The sequence below is a fragment of the Gopherus flavomarginatus genome, chromosome 14 (assembly GCF_025201925.1).
Source record: "Gopherus flavomarginatus isolate rGopFla2 chromosome 14, rGopFla2.mat.asm, whole genome shotgun sequence".
Lineage (NCBI taxonomy): Eukaryota > Metazoa > Chordata > Testudines > Testudinidae > Gopherus > Gopherus flavomarginatus.
In genome coordinates, this window is record NC_066630.1 from 4,221,650 (window position 1) to 4,240,902 (window position 19,253).

Here is a 19,253-nt window from a genome sequence, read left to right on the forward strand (position 1 = left end):
TTTGTGCGTCTCAGATGTAACACTTCTGTTAATATGCCCCAGAATGACATTTGCCTTTTCCACAGTAGCATCACACTGTTCACTCATATTCGATTTGTGATCCACCAGAACCCCCAGATCCTTTTCCGCAGTACTGTTGCCTAGCCAGATATTTCCCATTTTGTAGTTGTGCATATTTTTCCTTCCCAAGTGCAGTACTTTGTACTTGCTTTTATTGAAATGCATGTGTTGATTTCAGACCAAGTATCCAATTTATCAAGATCATTTTAAGTTCTAATCCTGTCCTCCAAAGTGCCTGCCGCCCCAGTTTGGGGTCATCTGCACATTTTAGAAGCATACTCTCCACTCTATCATCATCAACATTAATGAAAATCAAGTATCAGAGGGTAGCCGTGTTAGTCTGGATCTGTAAAAGCAGCAAAGAATCCTGTGGCACCTTATAGACTAACAGACGCTTTGGAGCATGAGCTTTCGTGGGTGAATACCCACTTCCTCAGATGCATGTAATGGAAATATCCAGGGGCAGGTATATATATGTGTGCTAGCAAGCAAGCTAGAGATAACGAGGTCAGTTCAATCAGGGAGGATGAGGCCCTGTTCTAGCAGTTGAGGTGTGAAAACCAAGAGAGGAGAAACTGGTTCTGTAACTGGCAAGCCATTCACAGTCTTTGTTCAATCCTGAGCTGATGGTGTCAAATTTGCAGATGAACTGAAGCTCAGCAGTTTCTCTTTGAAGTCTGGTCCTGAAGTTTTTTTGCTGCAGGATGGCCACCTTAAGGTCTGCTATAGTGTGGCCAGGGAGGTTGAAGTGCTCTCCTACAGGTTTTTGTATATTGCCATTCCTAATGTCTGATTTGTGTCCATTTATCCTTTTCCGTAGAGACTGTCCAGTTTGGCCGATGTACATAGCAGAGGGGCATTGCTGGCATATGATGGCGTATATTACATTGGTGGATGTGCAGGTGAATGAACCAGTGATGGTGTGGCTGATCTGGTTAGGTCCTGTGATGGTGTCGCTGGTGTAGATATGTGGGCAGAGTTGGCATCGAGGTTTGTTGCATGGATTGGTTCCTGAGCTAGAGTTATTATGGTGTGGTGTGCAGTTACTGGTGAGAATATGTTTCAGGTTGGCAGGTTGTCTGTGGGCAAGGATTGGCCTGCCACCCAAGGCCTGTGAAAGTGTGGGATCATTGTCCAGGATGGGTTGTAGATCCTTGATCTGTCTGTCCTATCTCGGGGACTCTCTTTCTGCCCTGCCACCCCCACCAACATGATACAGTTCTGTGGCGATCTGGAAGCCTACTTTCGCCGTCTCCGACTCAAAGAATACTTCCAGGACAACACTGAACAGTGCACTGATACACGGGTGCCCTCCCACCAACAGCACAAGAAAAAGAACTCCACATGGACTCCTCCTGAGAGTCGAAATGACAGCCTGGACCTATACATTGAATGCTTCCGCCGGCGTGCACAGGCAGAAATCGTGGAACAACAACATCGCTTGCCTCACAACCTAAGTCGTGCAGAACGCAATGCCATCCACAGCCTCAGAAACCACCCTGACATTATCATCAAAGAGGCTGATAAAGGAGGTGTCGTTGTCATCATGAACAGGTCTGACTATCAAAAGGAGGCAGCCAGACAACTCTCCAATACCAAATTCTACAGGCCACTTCCCTCAGATCCCACTGAGGAATACACTAGGAAACTACAGCATCTACTCAGGACACTCCCTACACTAACACCAGAAGAAATCAACATACCCCTAGAGCCCCGACCAGGGTTATTCTATCTACTACCCAAGATCCACAAACCCGGAAATCCTGGACGCCCCATCATCTCGGGCATTGGCACTCTCACTGAAGGACTATCTGGATATATGGACTCTCTACTCAGACCCTATGCCACCAGCACTCCCAGCTATCTCCGTGACACCACTGATTTCCTGAGGAAACTACAATGCATTGGTGACCTCCCAGAAAACACCATCCTAGCCACCATGGATGTAGAGGCTCTCTACACAAACATCCCACACACAGATGGAATACAAGCTGTCAGGAACACTATCCCTGATGACGCCACAGCACAACTGGCTGCTGAGCTCTGTGCCTTTATACTTACACACAACTATTTCAAATTTGATGACAATATATATCTCCAGATCAGTGGCACTGCTATGGGCACCCGCATGGCCCCACAATATGCCAATATCTTCATGGCCGACCTGGAACAACGCTTCCTCAGCTCTCGTCCACTCACACCCCTTCTCTATCTACGCTACATTGATGACATCTTCATCATCTGGACCCATGGGAAGGAGACTCTGGAAAAATTCCACCATGATTTCAACAGCTTCCACCCCACCATCAACCTCAGCCTGGACCAATCTACACGGGAGGTCCACTTTCTTGACACCACCGTGCAAATAAGTGATGGTCACATTAACACCACCCTATATCGAAAACCCACCGACCGCTATGCCTACCTTCATGCCTCCAGCTTCCATCCCGGGCACATCACACGATCCATTGTCTACAGCCAAGCACTGAGGTACAACCGCATCTGCTCTAACCCCTCAGACAGAGACCAACACCTACAAAATCTCCACCAAGCATTCTCAAAACTACAATACCCGCACGAGGAAATAAGGAAACAGATCAACAGAGCCAGACGTGTACCCAGAAGCCTCCTACTGCAAGACAAACCCAAGAGAGAAACCAACAGGACTCCACTGGCCATCACATACAGCCCCCAGCTAAAACCCCTCCAACGCATCATCAAGGATCTACAACCCATCCTGGACAATGATCCCACACTTTCACAGGCCTTGGGTGGCAGGCCAATCCTTGCCCACAGACAACCTGCCAACCTGAAACATATTCTCACCAGTAACTGCACACCACACCATAATAACTCTAGCTCAGGAACCAATCCATGCAACAAACCTCGATGCCAACTCTGCCCACATATCTACACCAGCGACACCATCACAGGACCTAACCAGATCAGCCACACCATCACTGGTTCATTCACCTGCACATCCACCAATGTAATATACGCCATCATATGCCAGCAATGCCCCTCTGCTATGTACATCGGCCAAACTGGACAGTCTCTACGGAAAAGGATAAATGGACACAAATCAGACATTAGGAATGGCAATATACAAAAACCTGTAGGAGAAGCACTTCAACCTCCCTGGCCACACTATAGCAGACCTTAAGGTGGCCATCCTGCAGCAAAAAAACTTCAGGACCAGACTTCAAAGAGAAACTGCTGAGCTTCAGTTCATCTGCAAATTTGACACCATCAGCTCAGGATTGAACAAAGACTGTGAATGACTTGCCAATTACAGAACCAGTTTCTCCTCTCTTGGTTTTCACACCTCAACTGCTAGAACAGGGCCTCATCCTCCCTGATTGAACTGACCTCGTTATCTCTAGCTTGCTTGCTAGCACACATATATATACCTGCCCCTGGATATTTCCATTACATGCATCTGAGGAAGTGGGTATTCACCCACGAAAGCTCATGCTCCAAAGCGTCTGTTAGTCTATAAGGTGCCACAGGATTCTTTGCTGCTATTAATGAAAATGTTGACTAGTGCTATCCCCAAGACAATTTCCTGCAGGACCCCACTTGGTCTGTCCTCTCAGTTTGACAACATGTGTGAACTGAGTTTTTTCAGAGGTCTACAACTGGGTCAAATTTGAGTGGATTTTCATGGGAACAGCAAAAGGCACATTCCTGACTCAGTGGCCAACTCTGGCTACATTTCAGAGCCCTGCTCCAAAGCACATGGGCACTAGAGTTTCTTAAAGAAAAGGTTGCCAGGATTTTTTTTTTTTTATGGTAAATCAATGTATCTTCTCTCCCCCATAACTTGTTCTTGGAAATAGATGAACCATATTGGCTGAAACTTTCCAAAATAATTCAGCATACAAGTCCCATGGAAACTGCAGCCCAAAGAGCTGACGTTTGGCAAAGTTATAAGCAAATGAAAAAGGGTATTATAATGGAAAGTATCAGACAACCTTAAGAGCAGGTGGTGCTCTCAACCCCAACAACAGCAGACTGCAGCATTTGCTGTGCACTGTCCCATGACTGGCACTCACCTTGCCCAGTCCCTCAGGTCCTTGAGAGACAGCATCTCACCCTCCTGCAATTTCACCACAGCACTGACCCGCTGGCCCCAAGTCATGTCTGGAGGTCCTATCACAGCCACATCTGGAAAAAGAGCAAAACTCAGCCTAAAGAAACTCAGACCCATTTCCAAGAGACCAGGAGAAGAGCTAACTCCGTGCAAGCTGGTGAGACAATGGCCAGGTGGGCAGGGCAGCCATGTACAGGGAAGGAGAGGATCGACTGGGGGAAGAATTACTAGGAGTACCAGGGTAGAGCTGACAGAAGAATATCAGGAGCTCTTCCAATGGCAGGGTCTAACAGAGAGCGGAAAAGCTCCCCAAGTAGCTTGGATAAAGAAAGAACTGTCCTGCCCTGCCCTTATTCCATCCCCTACTGGGCAACCCTGCCCTGGCGGCGCACTGATTCCCTCCTCTAATGAAGGGTCAGCAAGGAGTTCAGGAAGATTTAATGAAAATTTCTTATTTCCAAAATCTGACAAGAGCTGCTGCTCAATCTGCACCGGGTTGTGAGTTTCCTGGCTTCAGCCAGAGGCTCTGCAGCGCTGGGCTCTGAATTCAGTCTGCTTGTCACTCCCACCCAACCCTGCTAACGGAAAGGCTGTGAAACGGCCTCCAGACAAGAACCCTCAGACAGTCTCACATCGGCTTCTTCTGGGCTACCGCTGAAACCCAAGCAAGGCTTCCCAATTGCACCTCCTTCAAATGCCTTCTATCCTCATTACTGCATAGCATGGAGACAAAGCCAAACCAACATGGCAGCTAACCCGGCTGCAACGGAGCTCTGCGAGTAACAAGAGCTCATATGGCATTGGTACGGGGTGGCCATGGGTGCACATGCTCAGAAACCTGGGCTTCAACATAATTCTGGCCCAATTCTGCACCTTCGCCAGTCTCCTATCAGCTGCAGGCTCGGGGGGCACTGCAAGCTGGGACAGAGCTGCCTGGGGGAAGCTTGCCCAGAGCCTGCCTGCCCTGGGACCGTCTCCAGGTACAGCTCTTCACCAAGAGCAATAACACTTTAATTTGCCCGCCCCCTTCCAAAGCTGAGAGCAGCGAACACCAGGTGCTGCACCTTACCTGCAATACTAGGGTGTGCTAGCAGATGGCGCTCGACTTCCAGGGCACTAATTTTATAGCCTCCGCTTTTGATGATGTCCACAGAGGTGCGGCCCTTGATCCAGTACGTGCCCTCCTTGTACACCGCTGTGTCTCCTGCAAACAGAGCAAACGCTGCTTAGCAGCCATTTCCTCTTCATGGCCCTGCCTGTTTTCCCAGGCCCGCCACTCTCACATGGCTCAGTTCAGATAGCACCCCTCCATGCTGCCAGGCCTGGATCCAGTGGGTCCTACCACTGCTGCTCAGCACGTGCCACCACGCCCATGGCACCACAGCCAAAGCACTGGTCAAAACTCCTTGCTGGGAAGAGACCTCGGGCTGGTGTTTGCAGGACATCTGTTGCTGGCCAGCGAGCATTAGAAGAGACTGCTGAGCATCTTAGGGCTCCAGGCAGCCCCACCGGGATGACACAAGCTGTCCCCAGGGCTTGGCCTGGAGATCTCAGACATAGGTGCTCCTGTTTTCGCAGGGATACCGATAGACTGAGAGCAGGCTAGCTAGCCTTGCTTCACCTCCCTCCCGGAAAGGACTGTCCTGCCCACCAGAACAAAAAGTGAAGAGCAGTGCTCTGCCCTGCTAAATAAAAACACTTGAATCTAAAAGCAGTGCAGAAAAGAGGATGCATGATCTCTGCTGTAGGCTGGTTCCTTTCCCAACGTGCTTGGACACAATCCATGCACTAGATCAACTGCCAACTCACCCCCTCCTGCTTTTATTGACGATTCACAATGATTAAGCATGAGGTTCATCTCAGACCTCCCTGGGCTTGGCTGTTCCTAGGTCTCTGAACCAGGACTGCTCAGCCCACACCCTAGATCAGAGCTGGGCAAACTACAGCCCGCAGGACCATCCTGCCCGGCTCCTGAGCCCCTGGCTGGGGAAGCTACCCCAGCCTCTCCCTCGCTGTCCCCCTTCCCCCGCAGCCTCAGCTTGCCGTGCCACCAGTGCTCTGGCCTGCCGCTCCTGCCGGGGCAGTGTGGGCGGTGTGGGCTGCAAGCTCCTGCTGCTCTGAGTAGCATGGTAAGGGGGTGGGGAGGGGGTGTTGGATAAGGGGCAGGAGGTTCCAGGGGGCAGTTAGGGGACAGGGAGCAGGGGACGGTTGGATGGGTTAGAGGTTTGGGGGTGGTGGTCAGGGAACGGGGGGGTTGGATAGGTGTGGGAGTCCTGGGGAGCCTGTCAGGGGGTGGGGGTGTGGCTAGGGGACAGGACAGTCAGGGGACAGGGAGCAGGGGGCGGTTGGATGGGTCGGAGGTTTGGGGGTGGTGGTCAGGGGACGGGGAACGGGGGGGTGTTGGATAGGTGTGGGAGTCCTGGGGGGCCTGTCAGGGGATGGGGGTGTGGCTAGGGGTCAGGACAGTCAGGGGACAGGGAGCAGGGAACAGTTGGATGGGTCGGAGGTTTGGGGGTGGTGGTCAGGGGACGGGGAACGGGGGGGTGTTGGATAGGTGTGGGAGTCCCGGAGGGCCTGTCAGGGGGTGGGGGTGTGACTAGGGGTCAGGACAGTCAGGGGTCAGGGAGCAAGGGGTCCGGACGAAGGTGGGGGGTCTGGGGAGGAGGCAGTGAAGGGACTAGGAGCAGGGAGGGCTGGATGGGTCAGGAGTTCTGAGGAGGGCAGTCAGGGGGCAGAGGCAAGGCTGTTTGGGGAGGCACAGCCTTCCCCACCCCACCCTCCATACAATTCCGCAACCCCAATGTGGCCCTCGGGCCAAAAAGTTTGCCCACCCCTGCCCTAGATCTCTAGACAGCCACCTCCACCTCTTGCATGTCTGGTTAGGGTAACGAGTTACCTGCCTCAGGGAGTCAGCAAAACCCACCTAATCCTCTCCCAGCGGGACCCGCACCTGCTACGAGGTGTGGTTGGTGTGTGTGGGGAGGTGCTTCCTGCTACATCCACCACAACAGACACTGCTGGAGGCTTTAGAGAGGAGTTTGATTTCTAAAACTGGGGTTAACCCCACCCACACCCAGCTTGGGCAGGATGAAAAGAGGGGGCTGGTGCTATTACATTAAAAGGACGAGATTTTTACCAAACAGCGACTCGAATTAGAACGGTCCTTTCTAGAGGGCTCACAGACAGAGCCTGACGTGGCAGGTGTGATCAATAATTAGCCACTCGTACTGCAGTCTGGGAAGATTGAGAGAGGTCATCCCAGCACAGCCTGGCTAATGCTTAACAAGCTGTGCTGCACTTTGGTTGCTACTTAAGATGATTAGTCACATTCTGCTAAGAGAGGCTTTGCCACCCTTTGGGCTGGGCAGGGCGGTCTCAGGACTACCGATTTCAATTGCAGACTCTTGATGGGAGCACAAGAGAGCTCTTAGCTTTAACCTATCGTCAATCTCCATTCTCTCGTTAATGACACACTGTTGCATTGTGTCCACACACTGAACTTGACTCCCTGCTGCGGTGTCACTGATGGACCTGATTGCACTGCTGGCTGGAAAGCTCACACAGGAAGGAGACAGCTCATGAAACAGGAGCCTCAGACAAAGGCCTGAGTGGTTGGAATCGGCACTGCTGTGGTTCCAGGGCTCTCCCTCGCTAGCCCCCGGTGCTAACCTGCTTCCCCTGCTGGTCTGGAAAGTGGAACTTGGGTAACGGAGCCACAGTGCTCAGAACAACATCTTAGCTGTGGGATGGCTGCAGAATGGACCGGCCACCAAAAAGCTTCAGGAGCAGAGAGACTGTAGCCACTATCGTGTGGCTCAGGAAACTCAGCCAGCCACGTTGCAAAGCCTGCAGCAAGAAGTGATCCACAGGGCCTGCTCTGATTCTCCTGGGTGCTCTGGGTATCTTGGTGCGTGGCCCCAGGCTGGGCACAGACCCACCCGTGCCATGATGCACAATGGCAAGCTCTGGGCTTGCGAACAGTTTCCTCCAGAGATGAACAGCTTTCGTTCTCCATGAGTAGGGGCTTGCCAAATTCATGGTCATAGGATTTTAAAAATAATAAACTTAATGATTTCAGCTATTTATATCTGTCCTGTCCCAAAAAGGAGTTGGGGTGTGTGTGTGTGGTACTGTTACCCTTACTTCTGCACTGATGCTGGCAACGGTGCTGCCTTCACAGCTGGGCCCTCAGTCAGCAGCCGCCGCTCTCCAGCCGCCCAGCTCTGAAGGTAGCAGTGCAGAAGGATGGCATGGGATGGTATTGCCACTCTTACTTCTGTGCTGCTGCTGGTGGGGTGCTGCCTTCAGAGCTGGGCACCAGGCCAACAGCCACCGCTCTCCAGCCGCCCAGCTCTGAAGACAGCACAGAAGTAAGGGTGGCAATACTGTGACCCCCCCTGCAAGTCCCCTTTTGGATCAGGACCTCTGGTTAAGAAATGCTGGTCTCCCCCTGTGAAATCTATAGGGAAATAGTATAGGGCAAAAGCACACAAAAGGTCTGATTTCACAGAGGCAGAACAGATTTCATGGTCCGTGACGTGTTTTTCATGGCTGTGAATTTGGTAGGGCCCTAAGCAGGATTCTCTCTCCACTGCCCACCATGGAGCCCTTAGGAACACCCTTTCTCTCTAATTATGCCATACTTCTGGACTGGCCTTTCTCTGAAGCCAGGCACCATGCACCTGAGTCTGCTGGAGTAGTTGCTGTTGAGTGTCACAGGACCACTCTTCCTCCTGGAAATTGATCAGCTAAACCCAGGCTTTGAATCTGGGTCAATTCCAACAACATTTCCACCCAATTGGGCGTCTACATGCCTTATCTGCATGTCACACTTCCCTCAGTTTAGCCAGGAACCAATATATTATCTCCAGATGTTCCTTGTCTTGAGTTTAGTTTCTCATGTGCAATAATCAAAGTGTGCCCATGTATATCAAGAACTGTTTGGAATATTTTAAAGAGATGGGAATTTTTTTTAAGCGGGAACTCTCTTGATCTTTGACTCTTGGAGGTTGAAAGGAATTCACGTCCCATGTGATAAATGACCCCGTGTTTTCTAGCCCTCAGGGCAGTCTGTGGGACTGACAGATGTGTAGAACGGAACATTAATTGAAATGTGACTTGAGGAGTGAGGAGCAGGTGCGGAGAACCATGTGCTTGCAGCCAGTAACGGGGGTGTATTCATAAAGAGAAGACAGGAAGAGAGTAATTTTGACCTAGTTCAACAGTGAACAGCGGTGTCCGTGTCACCCGAAACTATTGACACAAAGTGGGGCTGCCATTTTTCCGCACACGGTGCCGGTTTGTGACACAGACAGCTCTCCAACAGGAATGCGTTAAGTCCACCCAACGAATTCAGCTGGAGATGTGACACATATCTGAACCCAGGTCTCCATGGCAGTAGTGAAAGTGCCTTGTGACTGATGAGATCACTCATTCCCCCATAGCTTTACCTCCAGCAGGCAGACAGCCCCTTTTGCAGTGCAGCGTTCCAGTGTGTGGGGGTTTGGCCACTCCTGCCAGGGGAGCGCTGATATACAAAATGTCTTTGCCATTAGCTGTGCACTGGGGAAGGCTGAGTTCACAACTATTGGCTGGGCTTAAGTTGACCCAGGGCAAGGGACAGTGTTCGTGCCCAGCTTTGAGAAAATACCACATGCAGCGCGAAAGACTAGAGTGGACCCAGTTCCCCGACAGCTGCTATCTGGGACAAGGAACTGATGCTAATGGTTTGGTGAAAGGTCTACTAGAAAATCTGATAGAAAGTTTCTCTGCTTCTTTAGCAGATTGGAAATGGTGCTCCGATCACTCCTGTAAAGGTAGTGAGATAGGAAATAATACAATTGCAGATTTCTCTGCCGGGTGGAGATCTAGCTCTCTGTTCTAAAGCATCTCTGCTATCCCCTTGATGTGGCACAATCTCAAGGAGCATGGGTCCACAAGGAAGGCTTCTCAGCTCTCCAGCCTTCCTCATGACCATCTCCTTAAGAAATACAAGTAGCAATGTCATTGGGAAAGCCATTGGTTTTCCTTCTTGAGGCTGGCCCAGCAGGAGAAAGCAGTGTACCTTCTCAGTATCAAAAATGTGATCTTTGGGTAGCACCCTCTGATAATAAGTGGGTTTCCCTGCTCACCCTCCTCCTGGAACTTCATCGTCTTCTGCTTGTGATGTCAAGACCAACCCTCCTGTCGTATGTAGCCAGACATTAGTTACTCCCCCTCGTCTTGAGCCAGGAGCAGTGTGTGCGCATGAGTAGATTCTGTTCTCCCGCCCTCGTGCAGGTAGCCCTTGCAAGCTGGGTCATCAAACCTGCCCCAGTACTTAGGTATCTCAGATGCCCCCAGTCACTCTTTTCAGCAAGGTAAGTACTTGCTCTTGCTCTGGTTGGCCAGCAGCCGGATCCCAGCTGGATTCCATGTTGCCACTTTTGGAAGGTTCTCAAAAAGCTATTCGCACCCGGGGCTGCTACTTCCCAGGGAGTCACTAAGCAGTAAGAAAAAGGAGGTAACAGTAACCTCAGATTGAACGAAACCATGGGTGTGGGGGGGGGGCTCAGTGGGAGAAGGGAGGGGGAGCCCCCACTCTCCACTTCTCTGCCACATGATGGCTTCTGTCCCACCAGTATCACCAACACCCCTCTGATGCAAACACTCTTCGGCCTCAGACAGCAGCGCCGCTGAGGCAGCTTTGTATTATTGTTATTACTGCTGTTAACCCCAGGGACATGCTCTGTAATTTCTCCCTGTCTCTGCGTTTCTCTCCCTTCCCATTTCTTCTCTCTAAATCCTGAGCTGCCGAGACTTGATATCCCTTCCACTGTTGACAGGACAGGCCATACTGTGCGTGTCACTCCTCCAGAGCTCCAGGGAATGGTGGTGCACAGAGGACAGGCACATTACCCTCTGCCCTGTGCCATCTGCTACCAGCCTATCAAGTAAGCCAGCATATCCAGCACAACAGAGCACTCGATGGCTCCCAAGCCAAAAGGGGTTTCCTACTCTAGTGAGACTAGTTAAGAGGATGCTGCTGTTTGTTTAATGACTGTCCCCATCCCACAGGCAGACTGGAAACAAAATAATGGCTTCCCCTCAGACCCTGAAACCATATCTGGCGCCAGCAGCGCTGGAAGCTTGTTGAGGCATGCACGGGCCTCCGTGCGTCTCTGAACGCTGGGCACTACACCATATCCTGCAAGTCCATTCAGCACCTGCAGAACATGAAAACACCGGCTGACTCACCCTCACAGGTCGATTTTTCAGAGCGGAGGATCTGTCTGTGTCAATGTCTGAATGAGTTTATGACCACAAACTGAACAAGTGTCATTAACATTCTTTTCTGAGCGTGTCTACACTTACTAGATTTCTCACACCTAATGCTGTTCATCACATTGAGCACTGATTCTGTTGGATCACTTGTTCCTAGTAAACACAGAGACACTTCTACAGGGGATAGCAATGTGTCACGAACAAACATTTTGTGCTTATAAAACAACAAACATTTTGGCTGATGAAATGAAACACATGGACATTTCGTGTTTCCTGGTAGACGTTTCTGGGACAGTAGGAATGCATAGGAAAAACTGTCCTGATAAAACTGAGATGGAGGGTGTCTTCGCCACTGGCAGACCCCTCTGCCAGAGCCAGAACTGTGTTACAAGTTGGTAGAAAAATAATGGAACTATTAGGTCAACTTTATCACCCATTACAGAATGTTAACAATATTGTTGACCGATATATGCCAGGCTAATATATATCATATTATTAATATGTATTATTCAGATCATGTGTATTAATATGCAATAAGCACATAATAGCACTATCATTATACACCTCTACCCTGTTATAACGCCACCTGACATAACACGAATTTGGATATAACGCAGTAAAGCAGCGCTCCGGGGGGACAGGGCTTCAAGCTCACGTGGATCAAATCAAATTCGATAAAACGCGGTTTCACCTATAACGCAGTAAGATTTTTTGGCTCCCGAGAACAGCATTTTATCGAGGTAGAGCTGTATTGCATACATATGTATTTCTAGCAGTTACGTGAACTAAATTGGCCTATGTTCTTCTATAATCCCATTCACTTATGCTAAGTATCCCATAACACTTTGCAAAGCTGAAGTTAGCTTTGGCATTAGACAATAAGAAATTCGTCAAAGGCAAAATACATGAATGTTCTGCCCCGGTATAAGCGGAGAAGGTATCTTTACATACCAGTCCCTGGTATTCTAGTATCCAAAACAAAGACAGGGAGAATAACAAGTTAAGGAACTGGTACAAACAGATGGGTTGGATTTTAATGTTGTGTAAAGAGTTCTGTAACTTGTAAAGTCATCCTACAAATACTGCTAGCTGAAATGTGTAACTCCTGTGTAAGGTGAATTTAACAACACTGCATGGGACGGCTTCCCAGAAACTGGTATTGTATTGAGCCTTTCTTCCTGGATTACACGATTATTGACTTTCAGCAATAAACCTGACTGACAGTAGTTACTTGGTCTTTTGAATATATTTCATACCGAACCAAAGCGTGGTCAAGCAATTAACTACACAATTTACCAACAATCCTGACAGTTCCACCCCCTGATGCCCTGGGGGTTACACCAAAGATGGGTTTGACCCACAGTGCACAATTAAAAAGAGGAATTAAATTAGAGGTTTAGCGGTTGAGAAATGTTTGCTCAGTGACATCGTTCATCAGCCCTGCAGAATGGTGCTAAGCGGCGCCTGCCAACAAAGCAAGTCCTGCATCAGGACGGCTTTGTGATAGAGACACTCTCCACTGGGGACTAGAGCGAGAGCATTAATCTCATTTCATTCTTGACCTTGGGCACATTTGAGCCCAGGTGTCTGGAAATAAAAGGCACATGTGGGCAGGAGGAGGCAGGAGCCCTCAGAAATATATGTTGCAATCTTTGATGTAATGACAGTGTCAGCGTAAGTCCCCAGTGGGGACATGAACTGGTGGTGCTGAGAGTGCAGAGCTGACCCACCAGTGAGCACTGAGTCACCACACCAGCTTGTCAATTACAACCTAGACTTTCCTGGCTTTTGTTAGTTTCTTTCACAAACTTAATGTTATTTACAAATATTTTCTTTTGCATTAATGATCCTTCTAAGATAAATGCCAGCCTTATTCCAACAGTGCTGTCAAGTGCATTCCCATCAGCCCCGAGAAGGGATGTTCCTGGCCAGCTCCAGATGCATTCTCCATAAGGTTTACCAATCAAAGACATGCTCTCTATCTGCCAGCACCGTAAACAATGTTCCCTCTAATTTTTTCCATCCATGTGCAGAATAAATTTTGTTATGTGCACCGAGGTACGTGCGGCTGTGCGCCATCAGTAGAGAGAAAAAACCTAGATATATTTTTTAACAAGTTACCACAGGGATAATTACTCCTGCCAGGACAGGGTTAGACATTTTAGAACTCACTACTCAAAGAATTAAGTTTAAGTGTAAGAGAAATAAAAATTATGAAATGCACAGATCAGTCAAAACACTAAAATAACACACATTGGAAGTGTAAAATTGCAGAGAATATATGTGCATTGCAGGAAGTACCAAGAAGTAACAACAATAATAATACAAGTATGTGTTGGGAGGTGAGTGTGAAAGAGACAGTGTGTGTGTGTGTGTGACACAGACTGTGTGTGTCAAAGAGATGGGGTGTGTGTGTGACACAGTGACAGTGTGTGTGAGACACACAGACTGTGTGTGTGTGAGATCCAGAGACTGTGTGTGGGGCTGTTGGGGAAATCTCAGAAACAGTGCACTGTGTCTTTAAGAAAGGCACTCACTCACTCACTCACGGTTCACCGCAGCAGCTCCAAGTCCTGAGCCGAGCTGTCCCCTCTCCCCTGCTCTACGGAGATGGGGTACAGGGGCAAGGGGACATCCTGACATCAGCACCCTCCCCCCCACTCTGACAGCCAGTAGGAGGGTCCCGGGAGCAGCTGCAGGATGAAGCAACGTGGAGGGAGGGGCACCTGAGCACACCCTGCTGGCTGTGAGCACTCACTAATCAGCTGCGCAGCATTTGAATCTCTCCTGGGCGGTTGCCCAAGCACGCAGCTTACAGGGAACACAGCCCGGAAACCAGCCGGCACGTGAAACCCAGGCTGCGGGCTTTCTGCTTCGGACAGTAGCAACATGAAAGAACCTGGAATCAGAACCTCCCTGCCTCTTTCACCTAGGCCCCAGCCCTGCTCCGGTTGCTAGACTGGCTCTGCAGGATTGAAAAGCTAGCACAAATTGTAGGGAAAAAAACCAGCGGTGAACTGCTGCCAGGAAAGTAGGATGTTAGGACACAGCTGGCCTCATTAAACCCAGCCTTACTCTGGTCTCCCCTTTTGCATCAGCAGCGTTCAGCCATTTGCTGAAATCGAACATCTAAATGTTCAGCCTTTGCAATCACTTGATGACATTTCTACTTCCAATTACGCACAGAGGGTGCTGGTGCAGTGGGGAGCTGTCCACAAAGACCCAACTAGTCACCTTGCAAAGGGGAAGGCGAGGCAATGGGCACTGATGGCTTCAGAAGAGGAGACACCTATTTTAAAGCTGTATATTCCAAGCCCTTTGTTATAAGGGCACAGCTCTCCCTGAAGGAATCAGAGGAAGCGCCACTCACAATTCAGACATGGGGACAGGAAGCCTCGTCACTGCTCTGTGAGCCTACAGCCCGTCGTCAGAACCAGATATAAGGCCCACTTTAATTTCTATAAGGGTGACCTCTAAGTGGCATTAGAGCTTCTGATAATTCACCCAGTGAAGAACAGGGCTAACGGCCATTCCCTTGTGCCATTACATTAGTAAGCAGTGAAACATCAGCTTGAAAGGAAACGTATATTGTAGAGAAGCAAAAAGAAAAAAGTGAGTGACTTTAACCCCCTGTCACGGTGGCAGCTACTGCTGTGACCAGCTGTTCCAAAGGCTCTCAAGTTCTCCAGGTGGTTCTTAGCCGTTCTGCTCCTGCAGTGCTCACAGGGTGAAATTCACCCCTCTGCAGAGGGCCTCGGTGATGAAGCAGGACATGAGCGGCACATGGGCCTTGAGCTGGGTTGAATTTCACTCTCTCAGAGGTGCTAGGCTCTAGGCTTATCCTTCCTTAGCTCCCTCGCTACCTCACTCAGTTATTTGTTTCTGGTGGAAGAAGGTGGCAGATCAGCTGTCGAAAATCTATGGGGGAAAAATGCACTAGAGGGAAAGAGGAGCGGGAGAAAGGAGCACTGTTTGGGCCAAGTGGGGTGATCAGCATGAAACCCAGTGTGAGCTGACCTGAGGCCACCCTGCAAAGCCCATCCAACTGCAGCACTCCACCTGTGACACAGACACATGCCAGGCACTTGGCTTTATGGAGATATTTCACTTACCAGAAGCTAGTGACAGCGGGTGCTCAGTCTAAGCCCTTTCTGTGGATAGCCTCCCTAGATCACCTCAGCGATAGGAAGAGCCTCCCTCTAAACATCTCCCTGGCAACGCCTGTCAGCCAGCCCCAGCCACACTGTGACACTGGACCAGGGTTTGCCATTTAACGGCATTAAACAAAACAGGATTAGACCTAGACGTTCCCAACTGTCCAGTGGGGGCCCCAACCTGGAAATGTTAAGCTCCGGACTCAAGGCTTTAGCCACTCTGGGGCCTCATTTGTAAAGTGGCCCTCAACCCCGCCCTGTAATTTTGCCAGTACAACTTTACACTCTCAAACTTTGCCTACATTTTGTGCTCACCATTAATTGTGGGGGCAAATGACACGAGTTAGCCATTTAACTCCCTGATCTGTGGGTCCAGTCAGGTATTGCAGGTGCAAAGCTAAATCTTCCTATTTGCTTAAACAAATTAGAGGCGGACTTTCAAAATCAGGCCCAGTGGCCGTTTTGACAGGTGTCACATCATTCATTGTATGATCGAACTGTTCCTGATTAGAGCTTTGGCTTGTTGCACGTGTGGAACATTTTTAATCCGATATAATTTGTTCTGCGTAAGGACAGGGTCCGAACTGCTGTACGATCACAGTGAAAGATGAACGTTTACTATTTCAGGTGCATCTCCTGTGCTGGTCCTGATATGAGCTACATCTCCTTTGACACACACACTTTCCAATGGAATTTAAATGGCATTTAAAAGATCTCCATCACCCCCAGGTTACTGGAGCTGCAGTGAACTCCACAAGCAATGGCGTTAACAGTAACGCTACTGTCAACATAAGACTCCAGCCAAAGTGATGGGAAATTATTTCTGATCCAAGCTGGGAGTTCCCTGTGGATTGAGCCCCAAACTGCTGGCTGCTAGCAGGAAATCTCTGTGCCTCTGCTGAAGCGGTGAGGATACTAGGATCCTGATGGGTCTGCAGGCTGCTCTTTTCGGAGCCTTGAAGCTTTTCTTTACAAGTTCTGATAGGAATTCCCTGCTGCTGGCTGCTTGGCTGGCACAGTGATCTCTCAGCTCGAGGGGGCAAAGACAGAATGAGGCATCCTCCCTACTGGATTCCTTTGCACAGACCCTACCTGGAGAATCACAGGGCTCACTAAATTTGCATGTCGGCGAGACAATTGGTATCCCAGCTGTGAAACCCTTGAGAAGCCCTTCTTTGAGGCCGTCAGAAATAACAACTCTTTGTCCTTCTTCAGCGCCTTTCATCTGAGGATCTCAAAGGGCTTTGCAAACAAGAACTAATTAGGCAGAAAAAGGAACAGCAGGTGGGACACTCTGGCACGCTGAGGGGGTGGAACATGGTTTGTCTCTTTTCCATGTACAGGCATTACATGGTGCGTGGGAGGCTTTGAACAGGAGTTGCTTCACCCTGTTGGTGACTCTTGTGCTACCTTTCCTTTCATTTGACTGTGTGTTTGTGCTACCGGTGGCAGGGAGGGTCACGCTACGGCAGCCCCAGGTTACTGGTTAATATATTGACTGATTTTACAAGGCAGGATGGTCCAGCACACTGAGTATGTGGCTAGGAACCAGGAATTCCTGAGCGCTAATACCAGCACTACCACCATGTCCGGTTGGGAGTGTTTCTGAGCAGGACACTCGGGGTTCAGTCCTCCCCTGGAGCTGAGGGGTGCGAGGTGAACCAAGGGCACCAGAGAATCTGGGACTCACGGCCAGATTTTCACAAATGGACATCCAACTGCACGTGCATATGTCTGCAGACACAACAGGTAACTGGGCAGAGCACAGGCCATTAGAGACATACCCAGCTCTTTGTATTCTCCAGATACCCGAGCTGTGCAAAGCAACAGTGGATAGTGAAAATCAGGCTCCCAACATCATTGCACCTCAGTTTCTCCATCTCTTATTCTGGTCTCTAAAATACCTAAGAACACAGGAATTGCCAGACTGGACCAGACCCCAGGTCCATCTAGTCCAGTGTTCTGGCTCTGGCAGTGGCCAGTGTCAGATGCTTCAGTGGAAGATGCAAGCAATCTGCATTAGGCAATTGTGGGCTAATCTGCCTCTCACACTACATCTCATCCTTGTCTCTTAGATTGTTTTACACCCTGAAACAGGAGGTTTAGTAGCCCTCCAAAACTGTTGCTGTCATTTATTATAACTCTGGAGATTCTGGTCATCAAGTTCTTGGCCTCCACAACTTCCTGTAGCAGTGAGTTCCACAGTTTAAATCACAAGTTGTGAGAAGAGCATTTCCTTTTGTCAGTTTTGAATTTCCAACCTTTTAATTTCATTGACTGTCTTCTTATTTTTGTGTTAGCAGACAGGAAGGGCACAAATTCCTGATCTCCCTTCTCTAGACCATTCATTTTTTTATATACTTTTATGAGCCAACTCAGCTGAGAGAAAGAAGTTAACTCGCACCTCAGAGTTTTAAAAGACCTGGCTGAGGACCTCACTGGGCTGTTAAAGTTGATTTTCTGTAAATCTTGGAACCCTGGGAAGTTCCAGATGGGAAGAAAGCTGATGTTGGACTAATTTTAAAAAGGGTAAACAGGATGATCCAAGTAATTATAGCTCTGTCAGCCTGACATCGATCCCAGGCAAGATAATGGAGCAGCTGATCTGGGACTTGATTAATAAAGAACATAAATCAACATGGGTTTATGGAAAATAGATCCTGTTAAACTAGTCTGATATCTTTTTTTGATGGGATTACAAGTTTGGTTGACAAAGATAATGGTGCTGATGTAACATACTTAGAGTTCAGAAAGGCATTTAACTTGGTACCTCATGACATTTTGATTAAACAAACTAGAATGATATAAAATTAACATGGCACACATTAAATGGATTTAAAACTGGCTACCTGATAGTCTCAAAATGTAACTGTAAATGGGAATTATCATTGAGCAGGTGTATTCCAGCATGGTCCCGTGGTGATCATTTCTTGGCCCTACAATATTTAATGTTTTTATCAGTGACCTTGAGGAAAACATAACATCATCACTGATAAAGTTACATATGACACAAACATTGGTGGAGTAAAGTATCAGAGGGGTAGCCGTGTTAGTCTGGATCTGTAAAAGCAGCAAAGACGAAGTGGGTATTCACCCACGAAAGCTCATGCTCCAAAAAGTCTGTTAGTCTACAAGGTGCCACAGGACTCTTTGCTGCTTTTATTGGTGGAGTAGTAATTAATGAAGAGGACAGGGAACTGATTCAGTATGATCTGGATCGTTTGGTAAACTGGACACAAGCAAACAAACAATATGCATTTTAATATGGCTAAATGTAAATACAGATGCTTCCCGAGTTATGCAAACCAGATTAATGCAAATCTGCATTTAGGGAAAAAGTTCCGTAAATTCCATAAGCTAGAAACTTTGTGTGTGTGTGTGTGTGTGTGTGTGTGTGTGTGTGTGTGTGTGTGTGTGTGTGTGTGTGTGTAAATTCGAGTTACGCAAGGTGTTCTGGAACGGAGTGCTTGTGTAAGTTGGGGGGTGTCTGTATATACATCTAGGAACAAAGAATGGGTGATTCTATCCTGGGAAGCAGTGACTCAAGAGCTCAATCTATTCATCTTAACAAAGAGAAGGTGAAGGGATGACTTGATTCCAGTCTACTGGTATTTACAAGGGGAACAAGTAGTTAATAATGGGGCTCCTCAGTCTAGCAGAGAAAGGTCTAACACAATCCAATG

General features: G+C 48.8%; 1 protein-coding gene and 1 long non-coding RNA gene across 6 annotated transcripts in view; one reads left to right on the plus strand and one right to left on the minus strand.

Annotated features, from left to right (window-relative positions):
• ACSF3 (acyl-CoA synthetase family member 3) overlaps positions 1-19,253 on the minus strand; it is a 117,184-nt gene that overhangs the window by 6,177 nt on the left and 91,754 nt on the right. For all 5 annotated transcript variants that reach the window (XM_050922657.1, XM_050922659.1, XM_050922656.1 and 2 more), the window contains 2 exons: positions 5,223-5,357; positions 4,116-4,227 (listed from right to left, as the gene is read on the minus strand). In XM_050922657.1, the coding sequence (XP_050778614.1) occupies positions 4,116-4,227; positions 5,223-5,357 (247 nt within the window). The remainder of the gene's footprint in view (positions 1-4,115; positions 4,228-5,222; positions 5,358-19,253) is intronic.
• The window catches only part of LOC127034143 (uncharacterized), a 150,270-nt gene that overhangs the window by 5,113 nt on the left and 125,904 nt on the right, over positions 1-19,253 (plus strand). The gene's annotated exons all lie outside the window — the stretch shown is intronic.